At 38.7% G+C, this 16,182-nt stretch overlaps 1 protein-coding gene across 4 annotated transcripts in view; it reads left to right on the top strand.

Moving 5' to 3' along the window:
* The window catches only part of RBFOX2 (RNA binding protein, fox-1 homolog (C. elegans) 2), a 112,535-nt gene that overhangs the window by 88,756 nt on the left and 7,597 nt on the right, over positions 1 to 16,182 (top strand). For 3 of the 4 annotated variants that reach the window (XM_011961137.1, XM_011961138.1, XM_011961141.1), the window contains 5 exons: positions 444 to 497; positions 619 to 711; positions 2,193 to 2,325; positions 6,049 to 6,088; positions 15,963 to 16,051. In XM_011961137.1, the coding sequence (XP_011816527.1) occupies positions 444 to 497; positions 619 to 711; positions 2,193 to 2,325; positions 6,049 to 6,088; positions 15,963 to 16,051 (409 nt within the window). The remainder of the gene's footprint in view (positions 1 to 443; positions 498 to 618; positions 712 to 2,192; positions 2,326 to 6,048; positions 6,089 to 15,962; positions 16,052 to 16,182) is intronic. The other variant, XM_011961140.1, reaches the window with a different exon arrangement.

Raw genomic sequence — 16,182 nt, forward strand, 5'->3', positions numbered from 1 at the left:
CATGGATACTTTTATTAAAACAGCTAGAGTAATAAACAGGGTTAAGAAAGTGCATCACAGTGTGGTACAGAGTGACATACAGTTGGCCTTCTTTCTTTTTTTAAATGAAGGATAGGTCATCCAGGGTAATTCTGTGAGAACACTGTACCAAACTCTAGGATTTATTTCTATTTATTTTTTCTCCTCTCATTCCCTCTCCATCTTCCTTCTCCTAACATCATGACCCCTGCCAAGCCCCCCAACCCCAGCCCCTCATTATCTCTTCACTGTGTGCTAGTTCTACTATTGTTACTCTCTCATGTAAACCCCAAGCTGGAATTCCAAAGAGAAGTTGGTAATGGGCAAAAATAGCCCCAGAGATGGCCGAAGCCAACTTGACAAGCATTGATCATCCGTTTCCTCAAGTAGTCTTAAATGCTCACCCTCCTTTTTGTGTGTTTCAGGTTGGAAATTAAGCCCAGTAGTTGGAGCTGTATATGGTCCGGAGTTGTATGCAGGTAGTATTTAAGTAAATGTTTCCACTTGTGCTATTTAATTGTAATAGCATCTGTTGTTTTTCAATTTGCTATTTCTTTTTAATCTTTTTGCATTTTTTAATTTTTTTAAAAATCCAATCAGCATCCAGCTTTCAAGCAGATGTGTCCCTAGGCAATGATGCAGCAGTGCCCCTGTCAGGAAGAGGGGGTATCAACACTTACATTCCTTTAATCAGTAAGTAGCCTATGTTGGCCTGGCATGGATTCTGACTGTTGTGAGTGAACTGTCATGTACTGGGGTTTTTTTTGTTTGTTTGTTTTTTGTTTTTTTCCTAGTATAGTACATAACTGAAATGGAAATTTCTTGAGAGGGATGTTAAATACTATCCCAGTGCCCTGTCCTGCTTTACCTGTGCTAGAATTTTCCTGACCAAGTATTAAGATTGCACAAAGCAGAAATAGTTGGAAAAGGTAGAGGGAGTAAGGGAATATGAAGAATATTTTAGTCTGTACTTGATGATAAAGAAAACAAAAGAAGCACGTGTGTGTAGAGCATATTATACATTTCCTCGGCAGTTCAGCCACAGGTTCTCCAGCAGAGGATCACTTAGAAGTACCTTCAATATTATTGATTATTGGGGGCCGGGCGTGGTGGCTCAAGCGTGTAATCCCAGCACTTTGGGAGGCCGAGACGGGCGGATCACCAGGTCAGGAGATCGAGACCATCCTGGCTAACACAGTGAAACCCCGTCTCTACTAAAAAAAAATACAAAAAACTAGCCGGGCGAGGTGGCGGGCGCCTGTAGTCCCAGCTACTTGGGAGGCTGAGGCAGGAGAATGGCGTAAACCCGGGAGGCGGAGTTTGCAATGAGCCGAGACCCGGCCACTGCACTCCAGCCTGGGCGACAGAGCGAGACTCTGTCTCAAAAAAATATATATTATTGATTATTATCAGCTCTCTTGATCTCTCTAAAGTCATTTTGACCTGAGCCATTTTACTACAGCAAGAGGTATAATTAAACAGGACTCAGTGGACATGGAATCAATGTCTCTGCATGCTTTCCAGAGGACAGCACACTTAAAATAGGCTCTTAGAAATTGCTGCCTCTTTAAAGGACAGGGGAGGAGTGGTTTCCCCCACATTACATTTGTGGATTAAAATGTTTTAAATAAAAGAATGAAATTGACTAATGAAATGAAATGTCTAAAGACTATTATGTACCTTGGAGGTTGGTACCATGTAAAAATATAAAAAGAATGTTCTTTTGAGTAATAATTATTAGGTGCACATAGTAACATTTGGAAGCAAGGTTAATAACTGACCGGTTGAAGAGTTTATGTCAATCTGATTTAGACTGCCCACAGTAATTAAAAGTCTGTCTCTTATGATGGCAGTCATTCTCAGAGCTTCTTGACCTATTTCTCAGCAGCTTGCATTGTAAAGCCGAAATTGAGAAGGAACAGAGAAAGCTCACTCAAGATTTGTGATGAATGAGGCATGGAATCTTTTGCTTTTGCATGTGGGGTCTCTCTTTCCATTTCTTCCCCACTGAGAGACCCAGGGTAGAAGGTTTATTGAATGCATGCCACCTTTTCAAAAAAGATGTGGTTCGTATCTTTTCATCTTTTCTATTATTGGTTCATAGCAAGTTGTGACTGTGTACCCTCTATTGAATGCAAGTTGAAATTTCTGTCATATTTTGGGTCTCCCTTTAGTTCCTGGCTTCCCTTACCCTACTGCAGCCACCACGGCAGCCGCTTTCAGAGGAGCCCATTTGAGGGGCAGAGGGCGGACGGTATATGGTGCAGTCCGAGCGGTACCTCCAACAGCCATCCCCGCCTATCCAGGGTAAGCATTAGATTCCAAAATCAGTATGTTTCTAAAATAAGCAGTTGGACCAAAAAAGAATACCATGGCCCTCTCATAACTTCTGGGATGTTGCCGTGTCACAGAGTAGACATTCAATGAATATTTGCAAATTAACAGATTAGATGACAAAAACCAAAATATACCATCATCAGAATGTAACAAACTGTCAATTCATTATATAAGTCTTCATTTTGGCCACCTTAAGCCCTCATGGTAATGGCTTAAGACAGTAGCCAGAACCGTCTTGTGTTTACTAGCAGTGTGTTGGCATGAAGTTCACTCAGCAGCGCACGAATATGGATTAACATTACTGCAGAGAACCAAAAGAGGGGCTCGAGATTGTAGTACAAGCCTGCATCTGCTGTGTTCACCCCTTATCACCACCCCGTGTTGGGGCGGAGGCTGTCACATGTGTCCTCCCCTTTGGTTTCACTGCCTGGGTGGTGAGCAGCAGAGCTAGTTACCCACAATGGATTTGCTTTCTTTGTAGGAAACGGATTAAAAGAGGTTAATTCTAAGATGAACCAAGTCCAATTGAATCAAGGGAGAAAGGGAGAAGTAGGAAGAATTAACTGCAGTTGGCTTCTGAATGATGGTAAAACAACGACTGTAGCTGAGCATCCTTCACCGTTTGATTTTTTTATGGAGGGTGTCTCATGCAGTGGAATGATTCCATAGCAACAAATAAATCCTTTGCTACTGAATGGGGAAAAGGAGTGAAGATGGCAGGTTTTGTTTTTAGGGGTTTCTCAGTGTCAGCCTAAAATGTAAATCTTTATAAAGAGTGGTCTTTCATCAGTCAGTTGTACCAAGGACTTCCTCATCAAAGATGTGACATTTCTCTTCATCTTTTCTCTGCCAGATATGTCAATATGACAGATTTTTTTTGTATTCTTACGGAGGAATAGGTAGCAGCAGAGAAGCTTGTTGGCTGCTACTTAGTTAAAATATAAAGGAAAGGAGCCTCCTTTGTATGTCCTTTTCTGATAGCAACATTGGCTTAACCTTGAGGTGTACTAATTTAGCATTCATTCATTCATTCATTAATAGACCAAATGGACGTACCATTAGAAGTTCTCCATTCCTTAGAGTTAAAACGTTTTTATTAGACAAGGTATGTTGAAGTGGGCAGGCTCCAAAAGACACTGGAAGGGAACTGCTTCAGAAATTAACTTCTGTTTGGAGTTTGTAGACATTTAAATCACATGCATTCCATCATCTCCATCTTATGCCATTACTTACTTTTATTTTAATCCTTTTTCTCTCAACTTGACCTTTGACCTTCAACCTCTGACATCTCTTTAAAGAAGTGAATATGCAGTATTATTTCATCAAGAAGTATTCAAATGAAACATTAAAAGGAATCTTTTGGAAGTTTTACCCGCTAGGAAAATTGTTTGTAAAATGTCTTCCATTGTAATCCAAGAGAGTTTACTGTCATGTTTACAAAGAGAGACTACTCACCAGAAACATGGGACTTCCTTATTTTGTAACATTGCTGAATTACTTTATAAAGTGGTTGAATTTAGTCCTGGTCAATGTAGTCATTTCAGTATATTGGCCAAACTTGAGAACCCATTCTCTACCAAGTCTGTGTCAGGTATATATTTGCTCAAAGATATTTTAATCTTTATGTCTAATCATATCAATTTCTGTGCATTACATTGAACACTGATTTCCCATGTTTTCTTTTTATTAACTAAACCACCTGTTTACATGGAAGATGGCAAGGAATAAGTCCAGTATTTCATGGGAATGGCCTAGAATTGCTTTTCAGCTTAGTAAACTAATTTCATCATTAATCATTATGTTCTAGCCTCCTTGTGGTATTTGATACAGGGAATACTGGAATTCTTCTAGAATGTAGATGAATATTCCCAATAAGTTATTTGACTTAGGGTAAAATGTATTCGTGTTTTTAATGCCAACCCTTTATAGAAGGCTTGTTTGTAAATCTTCACCTATATTCCCTTACTAAGATCTTTGAAGTTTAATTAATCACCACTTGGCCTCAGTGCTTTCCATTTTATCAGCCTTCTTATTTTGAACAAGTTGTTTTTTTCACTAAAATGAAATTGAGAGGCAGATTACTTTCTCATATCAGACTTTAACTGCAACTGGAGACTATAATGAATGGGTCTTAGCTAAATGAGCATTAGAGATGAGTTTGATTTGCCTGTTGTGTGATACAAGGGCATAGCATATTTGGGGCATTCCAAAATGCGACCATACTGTCCTGTAAATACAATCAAATGTCATTGGAAATAGAATTAAGAAACATGACACCTACCTGTAAGAAACAAGTTATTTCATCTTCAAGTTAAAAATATGATTTGATGACTTTACTTGTCAGCTTGTTTATTGTAACAGAGAAGGTAGTGGTGAAAATTTCCAGCTTTTTAGTTGAATAAACAATAAACAGATCATGTAAATTAAAACAATCTGATCTTAACAGAGATGAAGAAGAAAGTTTTATCTTTTATCTCTACTGCTATTCCATGTCTTTTGGTCCCAAAATAATGTTTTTGGGGAAGTCTGTATGCACAAAAGTACCTCAAAAGGTTGGAAATCTATATTTAAGAATATAGTGTTGCTTAGGTTGTTTTTTTTTTAAGAAAAAGTCATGCATTGTCTGTTTGCTACAAATTCATTATCTAAACAGGAAAATAAACCTTCTATTCTTAACCAGCTACCTTCTCAGTTTTATTCTTTTAAATAAGACAGGGCAATCTTTGGTCAAGCCCAGAACTTCAGTTATCAATGGTAGTTTTCAGAATTCCATGAATACTCTTATGGTCAAAAAAGAACCCTTAAAATCTTCCAGTTACTCCTTCCCACTCCGGATTATATTGTTACTATCTGGGATCCCCACTGCACCTTTCAATTCTTGGACCTTGGACCAATCACCTTAACCTTTAGCTCATTATCTCTGCTTGTGAAAGCAATGCATTGTGGGTATTTTTGGTTGTGTTTTTTTTTTTTTTTTTAATTACATTTCTCTGTTTACTTTGGTCAGAATTGATTGACTTGTTTTTCTGAGGTGTTGCATTGGTTCTTAAAATGCTGAATAATAATACTTTGCATGCTTGTGTGATCAGCCAAATCTTATCGCATGTCTAATGTGCAGGGTAAAAAGCAGGTGATGTATGGATATCAGAAAAACATTTACGTATTATTACAATACTGAAAACAAAATACTTAAACGTAATTTAAAAACATACTTTGCATGCAGGCCCTGCCCTAGTGGAATTCTTTGGGTTCAGTTTTTCATGTTAAACTCCTCTTCACCCCTACCCTATTTTGTAAGCTCTTTAAAAAGAAACTTCCTCCTAGGGCAAGCTGATTTTTAAAAATACTCCATGTACAAAAAGTTGTTTCCAAGCCAGCAGATTTTGGATAGATAAAATAGGCTCTTCCAGGAGTGCTTTTTATTGTGTGAATCCTACTTCAATTACCGAATATCCAGGTTGCGCATTCCAGTTTTGCACACCTTTCCCTCTCCTCGCATGTCCCGGAGCTGTGTAACCTTCGTGTGCACTTTCACATTTTCTCACCAACTTGCCGAGGCCCCAAGCCCAGGTTATGTATTCATACATCACCTGCCTGTGTCGAGCGCATGTGCATGCTGCCGTCCTCAATAACCGGAATGTGTTTCTGTTCTTTTGTTTTTTTTGTTTTTGTTTTTGTGTGGATTTTCTGCAGTGTGGTTTACCAGGACGGATTTTACGGTGCTGACCTCTATGTAAGTACACACACTGGGGCCTTCTCGACCCCATCCCCTGACAAGCCAGCCTTTTTTTTCTGTTTCTTTGGTTTGGTTTGGTTTTTTTCCTTTTAATTTATTTAATTTTTATTTTCTTTTTCCTTGTGGATATATATATATATATATTTATATATTTAAGAATGCAAGCATGCTTCTCTGCCACTGCGCTTGCCCCTGGGTGCAAAAACTAAGCCTTTGGGTTTCCTGATCATTGCAAGGGTCAGTCTACTGGACATATTCTTTTCCCTTCCCTATACCCACAGATGTTCTGTGGATCATTAATTTACTTGTGAGATGATCAGCAGGTTTAAAGTCTTTTACTATTGTCGTGTCATTTGCATACATAAATAACAGGACTAGCTTAGCCTTAAACCAGCTCTTTCCCTTTTCTGCTTTTCTTCTCATTTCACATCCCTCTTTAGATCATTAGAGCTGTGATTTATGTAGAGGTTAATAAGCTTTCTGAACTGTACATTTTCCTAATTTTACATACTTTGAGAGAATATGACCTTGTGATAGCCAAATAAGGAACCGATGCCAGCAAAGAGTGTGTAGTAATGAGAAAACTCCAGATATTTAGTTATTAAGAGCCATTGGGGGAAGTGAGTAGCATAATCAGCAACCCAGACTCTTCTTACAGCCATTTGACTATTATGGAAGATTTGCTGATTCTACTAGCCGTATTAATATGTACTCCATTATTTAAACTGTCTAGCTATCACTGAAGTTCCATGATTGGTTTGTCACGTATTATTTAAAATGTGGACAAAGTGATATAATTGACAAAGAAATTTTTGAGTTTTGAAGTCTTTTATTATGACCTCTCCAGATGGACTTTTTCTGAAAGCAAGCTTGATTTAGTCACTCAAGTCATCAAGGGAAAATTTTTTATAAGAAAAACTTGTCAGCATGAAATGATTCTGTGGGGATTGGTTAAAATTGTCTAGAAATGCTTTCTCCACCCTTACTTTCCAAAATCAATAAGAGGACCTTTTTAGTGAACTGTTTCTACAGTCTACCAGAGATTCTCAAGCAACCTAAAAAAGTTAATGCACTTTCAGAATGCACTCAGAGGTTTTGTGTTTTGCAGGAAGTAGAGATGAGATAATACAGTTCTTCGAGGTACAAGTGACTCATGCATACTACTTAGAGTAGTAGGCCTGTAAGGTATGCCTTAATTTAATAACTACTTGAAGGAACCTTAGCCATGATTTGGTCCAACCTCCTAACTTATAGATATATTTCTTAGAGACTTACCCAGAACTACATAAATTATTAATACAGTCAGGCATAAAACCCAACCAGTCCATATTTCACTACCTCTCTTTGAACTTAGTTAAAATCCACCTCTTTCCTCAAAGTATTTTCAGCAAGTAATGAAAGATATCTTTTTTCCTATGTTCACAGTGAAGCTTGAGAACTGGGGAATCTATCCTACTTTTACACCAGATTACACATTTCTAAATACACATACTTAAATATGATGTTAGCATGTACATCTCCCATATACATTAGTGTTCATATTCTCATGAAACTCGTCTTTGTTATTTAACTTGTTTTCTTGAAGTCTGATCTATTAGAGCAAGATTTTCCATTTGGATTATTTCTAAATCAAATTTTTTTCTCTAATGTGTTTCTTATTTGGTGATTTTTTTTTTTTTTCTTAAATACAATCTATTTCTGTCTTATTAAGACTTGCGGCCGGGCGCGGTGGCTCAAGCCTGTAATCCCAGCACTTTGGGAGGCCGAGACGGGCGGATCACGAGGTCGGGAGATCGAGACCATCCTGGCTAACATGGTGAAACCCCGTCTCTACTAAAAAATACAAAAAAACTAGCCGGGCAAGGTGGCGGCGCCTGTAGTCCCAGCTACGCGGGAGGCTGAGGCAGGAGAATGGCGTGAACCCGGGAGGCGGAGCTTGCAGTGAGCTGAGATCCGGCCACTGCACTCCAGCCCGGGCAACACAGCGAGACTCCGTCTCAAAAAAAAAAAAAAAAAAAGACTTGCCTACTTTGGGCCGGGCGCGGTGGCTCACGCCTGTAATCCCAGCACTTTGGGAGGCCAAGGCAGGCAGATCACAAGGTCAGCAGATCAAGACCATCCTGACTAACATGGTGAAACCCCGTCTCTACTAAAAATACAAAAAAATTAGCCGGGCGTGGTGGCAGGCGCCTGTAGTCCCAGCTACTCGGGAGGCTGAGGCAGGAGAACGGCATGAACCCGGGAGGCAGAGCTTGCAGTGAGCCGAGATCGCGCCACTGCACTCCAGCCTGGGCGACAGAGTGAGACTCCGTCTCAAAAAAAAAAAAGACTTTCCTACTTTGGCCAGGCATGGTCGCTCATGTGTGTAATCCCAGCACTTTGGGAGGCCAAGGCGGGTGGATCACTTGAAGTCAGGAGTTCAAGACCAGCCTGGCCAACATGGCAAAACCCCATCTCTACTAAAAATACAAAAGTTAGCCAGGCGTGGTGGCACACACTTGTAGTTTCAGCTACTTGGGGGGCTGAGGCAGGAGACTCACTTGAACCCTGGAGGCAGAGGTTGCAGTGAGCCGAGATCACAACACTGCATTCCAGCCTCGGTGACAGAGCTAGACTTCGTCTCAAAAAAAAAAAAAAGACTTGTCTACTTCAACCTTGTTAAGTCAACCAACCCAATTTTTTTAACAGTTCTCTTATTTCCTTACTTTACAATGTAAGATTTTGAGACAGATGATTTTTCTGTTCTTGTTACTAAAATACTCTTTTTTTTTTTTTTAATCTACTAACTGGATTACCTTGCTGAGCTAAACACAAGTAATTCAGTGATTTTGCTGAAATAATTTTTTTTTGACCAGTGGCCCCTTGTTAATGAAAGTAATTAATAGTAATGTTATTATTTTTTAGTTCTTACCTTAAAGCAGAGTTACTTAGAGAAAAAAAGTTGGTCACTAGTGCTGAAATAACATCCACGCCCACACATGAGAAGCAAGAATATGAGGTAACTACTGAGTTAGGCCTAATACAACTGTCACTTTTAAAACTGTATATTCTATATTCCACATGTGAGGGAGCAAAGGATACTTCTTCAGAAACACACAGACAACAAAAAGCTGTCATTGTGCCTTTGAGTTTGTGCTGCTTCTCTGCATACATTTCTCATCTGTGGAAATCTGTCAGTATACATTTAGTTCTTATTTCCTCCGAAAGGCATCTTAGAAATAGAAGGAATAGAGAGTTTAGTATAAAAAGTGCACCGAATTGGAGCTTGAAGAGAAGACACGAGGGAAAAGATTTTAAATTGCTGGTTATGCTTAAGTTAAGTGAATTTAGGCTATTAATTGTGCAGGGTTTTTGTAATCCCTTTCACTGTCCCATTCGTAGACAGTGATTCCTGCTAGCCATTTTCTTTCTGTTTCTTTTATGGCACGTTCCTCTCTGGAGAACTGATCTAGCAATTGTGTTCCTAGTTTGTAAAGAGACCTACCGTGATAGGATTTGGGAGTGTGGCAGCTAGATTATGTATCCACCCCTCCCTCTTCTTTTTTGGCCAGTAGAAAAGGCATAGTTCGCCCTGATTCACTTTTTAAATGGGATAACAAACTGCTCCTAATTCACCTCCTGTGAAAAGCATGCTTGCATCCAAAGGAAAGAAAAGGCTGGTGGGCCCCTTAGCGGGCTTTTTGTATGATTGTTTTCCTTCCACAGCTGTGTTTTTTGAACTGCTCTTCCTGTGTTCTGTTATAGAATAGTCTTACAGGAACCAATCATTAGCGCTAAAATACCTCAGGTAGGAGTGCCAGTGTGACCTGCCAATCAATCAGATTGTGGATTGCAGTGAAAAAATTGAATTATACTAACCATTCCAGCTCCACGTTAGAGATGGGAACAGAGGCTTTTTTGGACAATCAAGACTTGTGAGCGTGTGATCTAAGCCCTGCTACCTCAGCAGTGCCCACAGTCACATTCCGTACATAATGGCACTTCCTCCAAAAGTGCTCCTGTCCTCTTGACACATATCCCAGCCAGTTGTGTAATATGCACTGTCCCATCACTGCCACCTCTTTTAATCTGTCAATCACATTTACCTGTGGTATTTAAACTGTTTTTTTATATTTAGATCTTAGCAGTTGGGGACATTTTCTTACTACTATAAATTTTAAAAAGAGAAAAAAGAGGAAGTAGAACTGTACAAATAGGATTCCTGAATCCCACATTGGGCCCTGTAGTGAAATATCAGTAGTAGTTGGACTGTGCTGCTATATAAGTTTGAAGTTGCCTTAAAAATCTAGACATACGGGACTCAAACAATGAGACATGCATGTCCCTTGGCCTCCTCTCCTTTCACCCGAGAAGGTCAGTGAGTTCATTTTTATAATAGCATACTTGTTAGAAGGATTGCTGATAGCTGGATGCTAAGAGAAAGAAAATAGTCAATGGCTTTTCACAATCCAGTTTATTTATGTGGCTACCCAGCAAGATTTTGGAAATGAACTAATTTGGGGAGATGTGGAATAATGTTTGAAAGGTTTGATTTATTGAAAATCATCTCTCATCTACCATAGAAATAATAGGTGGAAGACATCAAGTTGATCATAGCAATTTTTCCCCTTAACCCCAATGTTAAATAATAATAAGATAAAATTTAAATACTTGAAAATTTTTTTCATAAGTACTTTTCAAAGGAGATAGACCTCAATCAAAAGCAGTGACAGTATCACCATTATTGTAAGTTTCTGTGTTACTCACATTTAATCAGTGATGCCATTTTGCCACCAAAGAACTCTATAATATCTCCTAGAACCATGGTTCTTAGTAGGGGTGGGGAGGTGGTGAGGAAAAAGAGGGAGTTAGAATCATCCAAGGATAAATAAAGTGATTCCTGGAGGCCCAGCATTAAACCCACACTAGTTGGAATAGATCTCTGCTCTGCTGTAGTGATTTTAAGCATCACACCTGCCATTCCTTACCCACCCCACCTGCCACCATCTCCCAACCCTCCTGCTCTATTGATCTATACACTACATGTAGGTAACAAGCTTTCATTTTGTCTGCTGGTCTTGAAATACACACTCTCCTCCTCAGTGTCACATAATGTCATTGTCTTCCGGGTAGAAAGAAGGTGTCTTGACATCACATGCTCACCAAAGTCCTGTTTTAATGTAAACCTAAAACAAAAATATAATAAAATTAAGGGTTAGGTTAAAATCAAGACAAGGCAAAAGTCTACCAGTGTGAGATTAAACTAATAAATATGCAGATAAAGGTCAGATATAGGAGGGATTATATTCTATTGTATTTTGCTCTAGATTAAAACACAGCTACAAAACTGTGCCGAAAGATCATATGGTCAACGTGGCAACATCGTAAAGTTAATTAGGTGATAAAATTGGTTCAGAGTAGAAAAGCCCTAGGAGATGACGTTGAGCCATGAAAAATTGAGACTTTAACAACTGCAGAAAACACTGGAAAGGATCTTAAAGCCAACTTTTCAAAGGCATTTTCCTTTGAAGAAGCTGGAACTTGAAGTCAGAGATATGTTACAGATATGTGAAAAAGTAAACTTCCTAAACACAGGAAATATTTTAGAAGGATGCTGTGGACTAGAATATATGGTTGTTGACAGAGGACAAGCATACATGTGAGTGCTGTGGGTCAGGACTGAATTATATTGCCAGTGTCAGGCAGGTTGAATAGGGGAGCGATGGAGCATTGGACAACCCCACTGGGGATACCAGGTGTCATTCAGAATGAATTGCAAAGGAATAAGAATATTATTTTTAAAGGGGCATGTGTGTATCTGAATCAAGCTTAGCCAAGCCAAATTTTTCCAGCTATCAGAGTTCCAAAAAGACGTCCGTGTGTGCCCTCCTACATTAGGGTGTGCTGTGGCCATGCTAATCCCCATTTTTTGTTTTATTTCAAATCACACACAGATAGAATCTGCAAACTGCTTCAGATCAAACAGGTCTGATTGTGTGTAAATACATATGTCCTTTTTAATTTTTATTATTAATGGTTGCTTCAGTTTTGCATCAGTGCATGGTTAAAAGCAATACACATCAGCTATTTCATGACTTCATATCTCCAAATGAATTATTTCTCCTCTTTTTTTGTTTGTTTGTTTGTGCAGTCAGCTGAAGAAATGTTAACATCTCACTCTAAATCTCTCAGTGGAGTCTCTGTTCCCTTCTCTGATATAACAGATGGGTTACTGCTTGTTATAATTATTAACATTGTGGTGTGGGCCAGGGCTAGGGTGGGCAAGATTGACTATTTCTTTGGGCTGGGGAGGGGCCAGTCGTTAGGGTATGGAATGTTAACTCAAGTGGTGACTGACTGTTTCCGTAATACCAGGTCGTTGTGGCTGCACGCTCTAGTAATTGAGGCTGTGTACTTCACCGAGCTTGTGGTAGAGCCTAGGGCAAACCGCTGTCCCAAGAGAATGCTGGGATAGATAGAGTTAGCCAATACGAGTCTGAACGTGGTGATTTTGCTGGTTGTTTTAGCTCCAGATGTTGGCATGCTTAGTTTTTAATGTGATTAATAAATGTGGCGCCATATCCCTCCCCACGCCTGAACCCTGTCTCTTCCTCCTCCTTCCCACCCTTGTTCTTTTTGAAAAACTTAAGAAACAGTAATGAAAACCTTGGTGTTTCAAACTGCACTTTGTTCTCATGTTTTATAAAAGCCTTTAGATTTGCTAGTAAGAGTGAAAGTTGAAAAAATGATTTCTCAGCCTGAAATTTCTATGCACTTTGAAATCTGGAATAGAAATAAATATATCTGAATTTTCTTTGTCTTACATTTTATGATATGTTTTGTTGAATAAAGCAGCAGAAACACTTTCGAGTAAGCGTGTGTGTGTGTGTGTGTGAGAGAGAGAGAGAGAGGAATACATCCATGACACACAATTAATTTTTCTACTTTTGGAGTAACCATTAGTGAATTACCAAGTTAGTTTAGTAGGTTATTGCCTATTTATCCTAAAATAGTTCTTCTTTTAAAGGTTTCTCTGTAATGCCGTTATTATAAAGTAATTAGGAGAATAATCATGTTAAAGTCATCTGCTTTAAAAAAAAAAAAAACTATTAATGTGTTTTTCTTAATGCTGATATTCTTCTCCAGCCTTTTGTTTCCAGTAAAATATTTGCAACCCTGTTCTGTTTTCTTCAACTTGAAAATCAGAGAACTTCATCAAGTTTAAACTTCAAAGTCAGAGTTGACTTATAAAAGAAGGAAACTGCTACAGATAGATTCTCTCCAATAGATTCTCTCCATCTCCTTCAGAATGGGAAGGAACATTCTTTTCCATAGTCTGATCCATTTGAATTGTTTTGGTTAGCAATAACATTACTCCTAAACCACCAAGGTTCCGATGGCTTCCTGTAGGCCTAGGAAAATGAGGGGAAATTGATTCTGCCAGCAACCTCACTTAGAACCTGTTTTTTCCAGAATGGGTAGAATACAGCTCAAAGCCATGATTTGCTAGAATACTCAGAGATCGTACCTCCAGTACCTCACTCAGTCTTCCTGAGAGTCAGGTGTGAAACCTACCCTTGGATGAGTACTTTTGAACTTCAGTATCCCTTTGCAAGAATTCATACCTCTGCCATATGGCGTAAGACTTCAGTTTTTAATGTTTTTACTTAGGTAAACATGAATTGGGCTTTAACTGCTTTTATTGCCTTAACTTTAAAATTTTTTTAATGTTACTCTGATGTTTGGAGTAATACTAAAGAGTATAATGCTTGCATTATAAAGAGTATAATGTTTGCAAAGAAGTTTTACTAAATAGCCCTGCTCTAACTTTACACTAGCAAACAAATTCTAAACTAATGGAACCACCTCTAGTTATAATGAAAAATTACTAGGGTTCCTTTTAGTGTTAAAATTCCAACTGTAATTAACGTTTGCTTTGTTTAACAAATGCTTTAAAAAAAAAGAAATATTTTAGTTAGTTAAATTACATTGTGGCCAGGATGTACAGCTTTGCCCAGATCTGTCTGGCCTGCCCATTTCCATAGACCTGGCTAGAATTCCCAGGAACCATGTTGATCAGAAATGGGCCCCAAGGGTGCTTCCTGCCATATTCCCATTCATTATCATTTCATTGTCAGTGTTTGGTAATATTAATTAGAGTCTTCATATATCTCCAGAAGAGTTCGTAATTAGGAAGGAAGTGTTTACTTTCTAAGTCACTCATTTGAAAAACAAAGGAGGAATAATGTATAACCACTGAAAGCCAGTCAGGGATTTTTTAAAGTACGTTTGAAACTATCCTGACTTCAAGCAGCATACACTTGAAGAGCAGAAATAAATTTCCCCTCACAATGCAGTTTCTTCATTTAGAGAAAGCATAAATTATGTAAGAAAGAAGCAAAAGGCTTTAGAAGCTCATAAGAAATTATAGGTATTTCTAAATTAAGGTGTGACAGAAATAAAAGAAGCAAGCTAAGATCTGCCACATAAGATGGTGAAGAAGAGTAGGGCTCCCATTAGAAAATAGTTGTTCTCAATCCCAAGAAATGATAAAGAAGTAAATTTGAAATTTCTGTTGTAGATTTAGAAAAAATCGAACATTTGAAAAAATAGAAGTAGAAAGCACAGGGCAAAAACCTTCAGATATCCATGAGAAATGGGCACATTTTATCCACAGAAATAAAATGTTGGTGCTATTGTTCACTACTGAAATGATGTTTAGTTGGGCCAGTTGAACATAGTTGTTTTTGATAGTGAAAGGCCAGTAATAAAAATTTGCATCTGAATTAGGTTTAGGTAAAATAGATGAATTCTAGAAGGGAAAAGAAAAATAATAAAAAGTAGAGTTTGCCACTTTTTAAAATATCCTGTTTCGTGTGGCATTTGTTGTTGTGATTGTCTCTTGAAATGCTTTCTGAAAGAATACATGGTTCTCTTTTGTGTATTTGAGTTACCCAAACTGAGGTGAAATAGAAGGATATGATGGTTTGAAATTCTTTAGGACTGAGAGGCTGTTTGGACCATTGGAAGAAAAGCTCAGAGTCTACTCTAAGATTAATATGTAAGAATCTCAAAACCTTTTAGGGAAGGAAAATGCAGTTAAATGCTAGAAGCAGGGTTCCTGATCTATTTGGATCCAGCCAAAGAATCCTCAGAAATCTATAACTGATTTGCTCAAGTATGAAATGTACATCTGAGTTGGCAGACTTCCCATAAAGAGCCAAGTGGTCAATATTTTTGGCTTTGTAGGACATTGGTCTCTGTCACAAGTATTTTCAAAAACAGGTGGCAAGCTGCATTGGCTCACAGGCCAAAGTTTGCTGACCCCTGATCTACATTGTTTTTCCTTCTAAATATTGCCTGATTATCTTAGCTTCTTGGCAAACATGCTAGGCCGGATGGGGCAGAGGTTTGTGTTACATGCTGTAGTCTCTTAGTAATGAATCAATCCAAGAACACATTAGAGAATCTGAAGTCAACACATACAGATTTCATATGTTTTAACTTCATAATTTATATTTCTTGTCAGAGTTCTCCCAACTTGCTGTAAATATTTTTGCTTTTGAAAGTTCCAACAAAGACTGTGAAGTAAGACAGATCCAAAATCATATCTTCATTGCTTGTATTTAACAGGTACTACCAAAGTTTACTTTTAATACTGTCACAAATTGGAAAGCAAATCCTTGCATATCGTAGGGCTTAATTTTTTATTGGAGGAATAATAACATGCAGACTGATGCAGTTTGAAACATTTTTTTCCCATGTGTGTGTCTATGTTTGTGTCAGTCCCTGTGTCTACACGTATGTACGTCTGTGTGTGGGCGGGTGTGTGTTTTTCTGTACACCTGGGGGGGAGAGGTATCTGTAAAGTCAGTTCTCTTCTCTCCTGTAGGGTGGATATGCAGCCTACAGATATGCACAGCCTGCTACTGCAACCGCAGCCACCGCTGCTGCAGCCGCTGCAGCCGCTTACAGCGACGGGTATGTACAGAGGCAGAGGTGAGCTTTGGGATGCATGAGAGCTGTTCCATCCCAAAATGTCACCCATTTCCCTCCCTTCACCGTTTCCACAGCAGCTCTTAGCACATCGGGCATCTTGCCAGCCTGGGCTT

This window comes from Colobus angolensis, unplaced genomic scaffold (assembly GCF_000951035.1).
Source record: "Colobus angolensis palliatus isolate OR3802 unplaced genomic scaffold, Cang.pa_1.0 Scaffold539, whole genome shotgun sequence".
In the NCBI taxonomy this organism is placed as follows: domain Eukaryota; kingdom Metazoa; phylum Chordata; class Mammalia; order Primates; family Cercopithecidae; genus Colobus; species Colobus angolensis.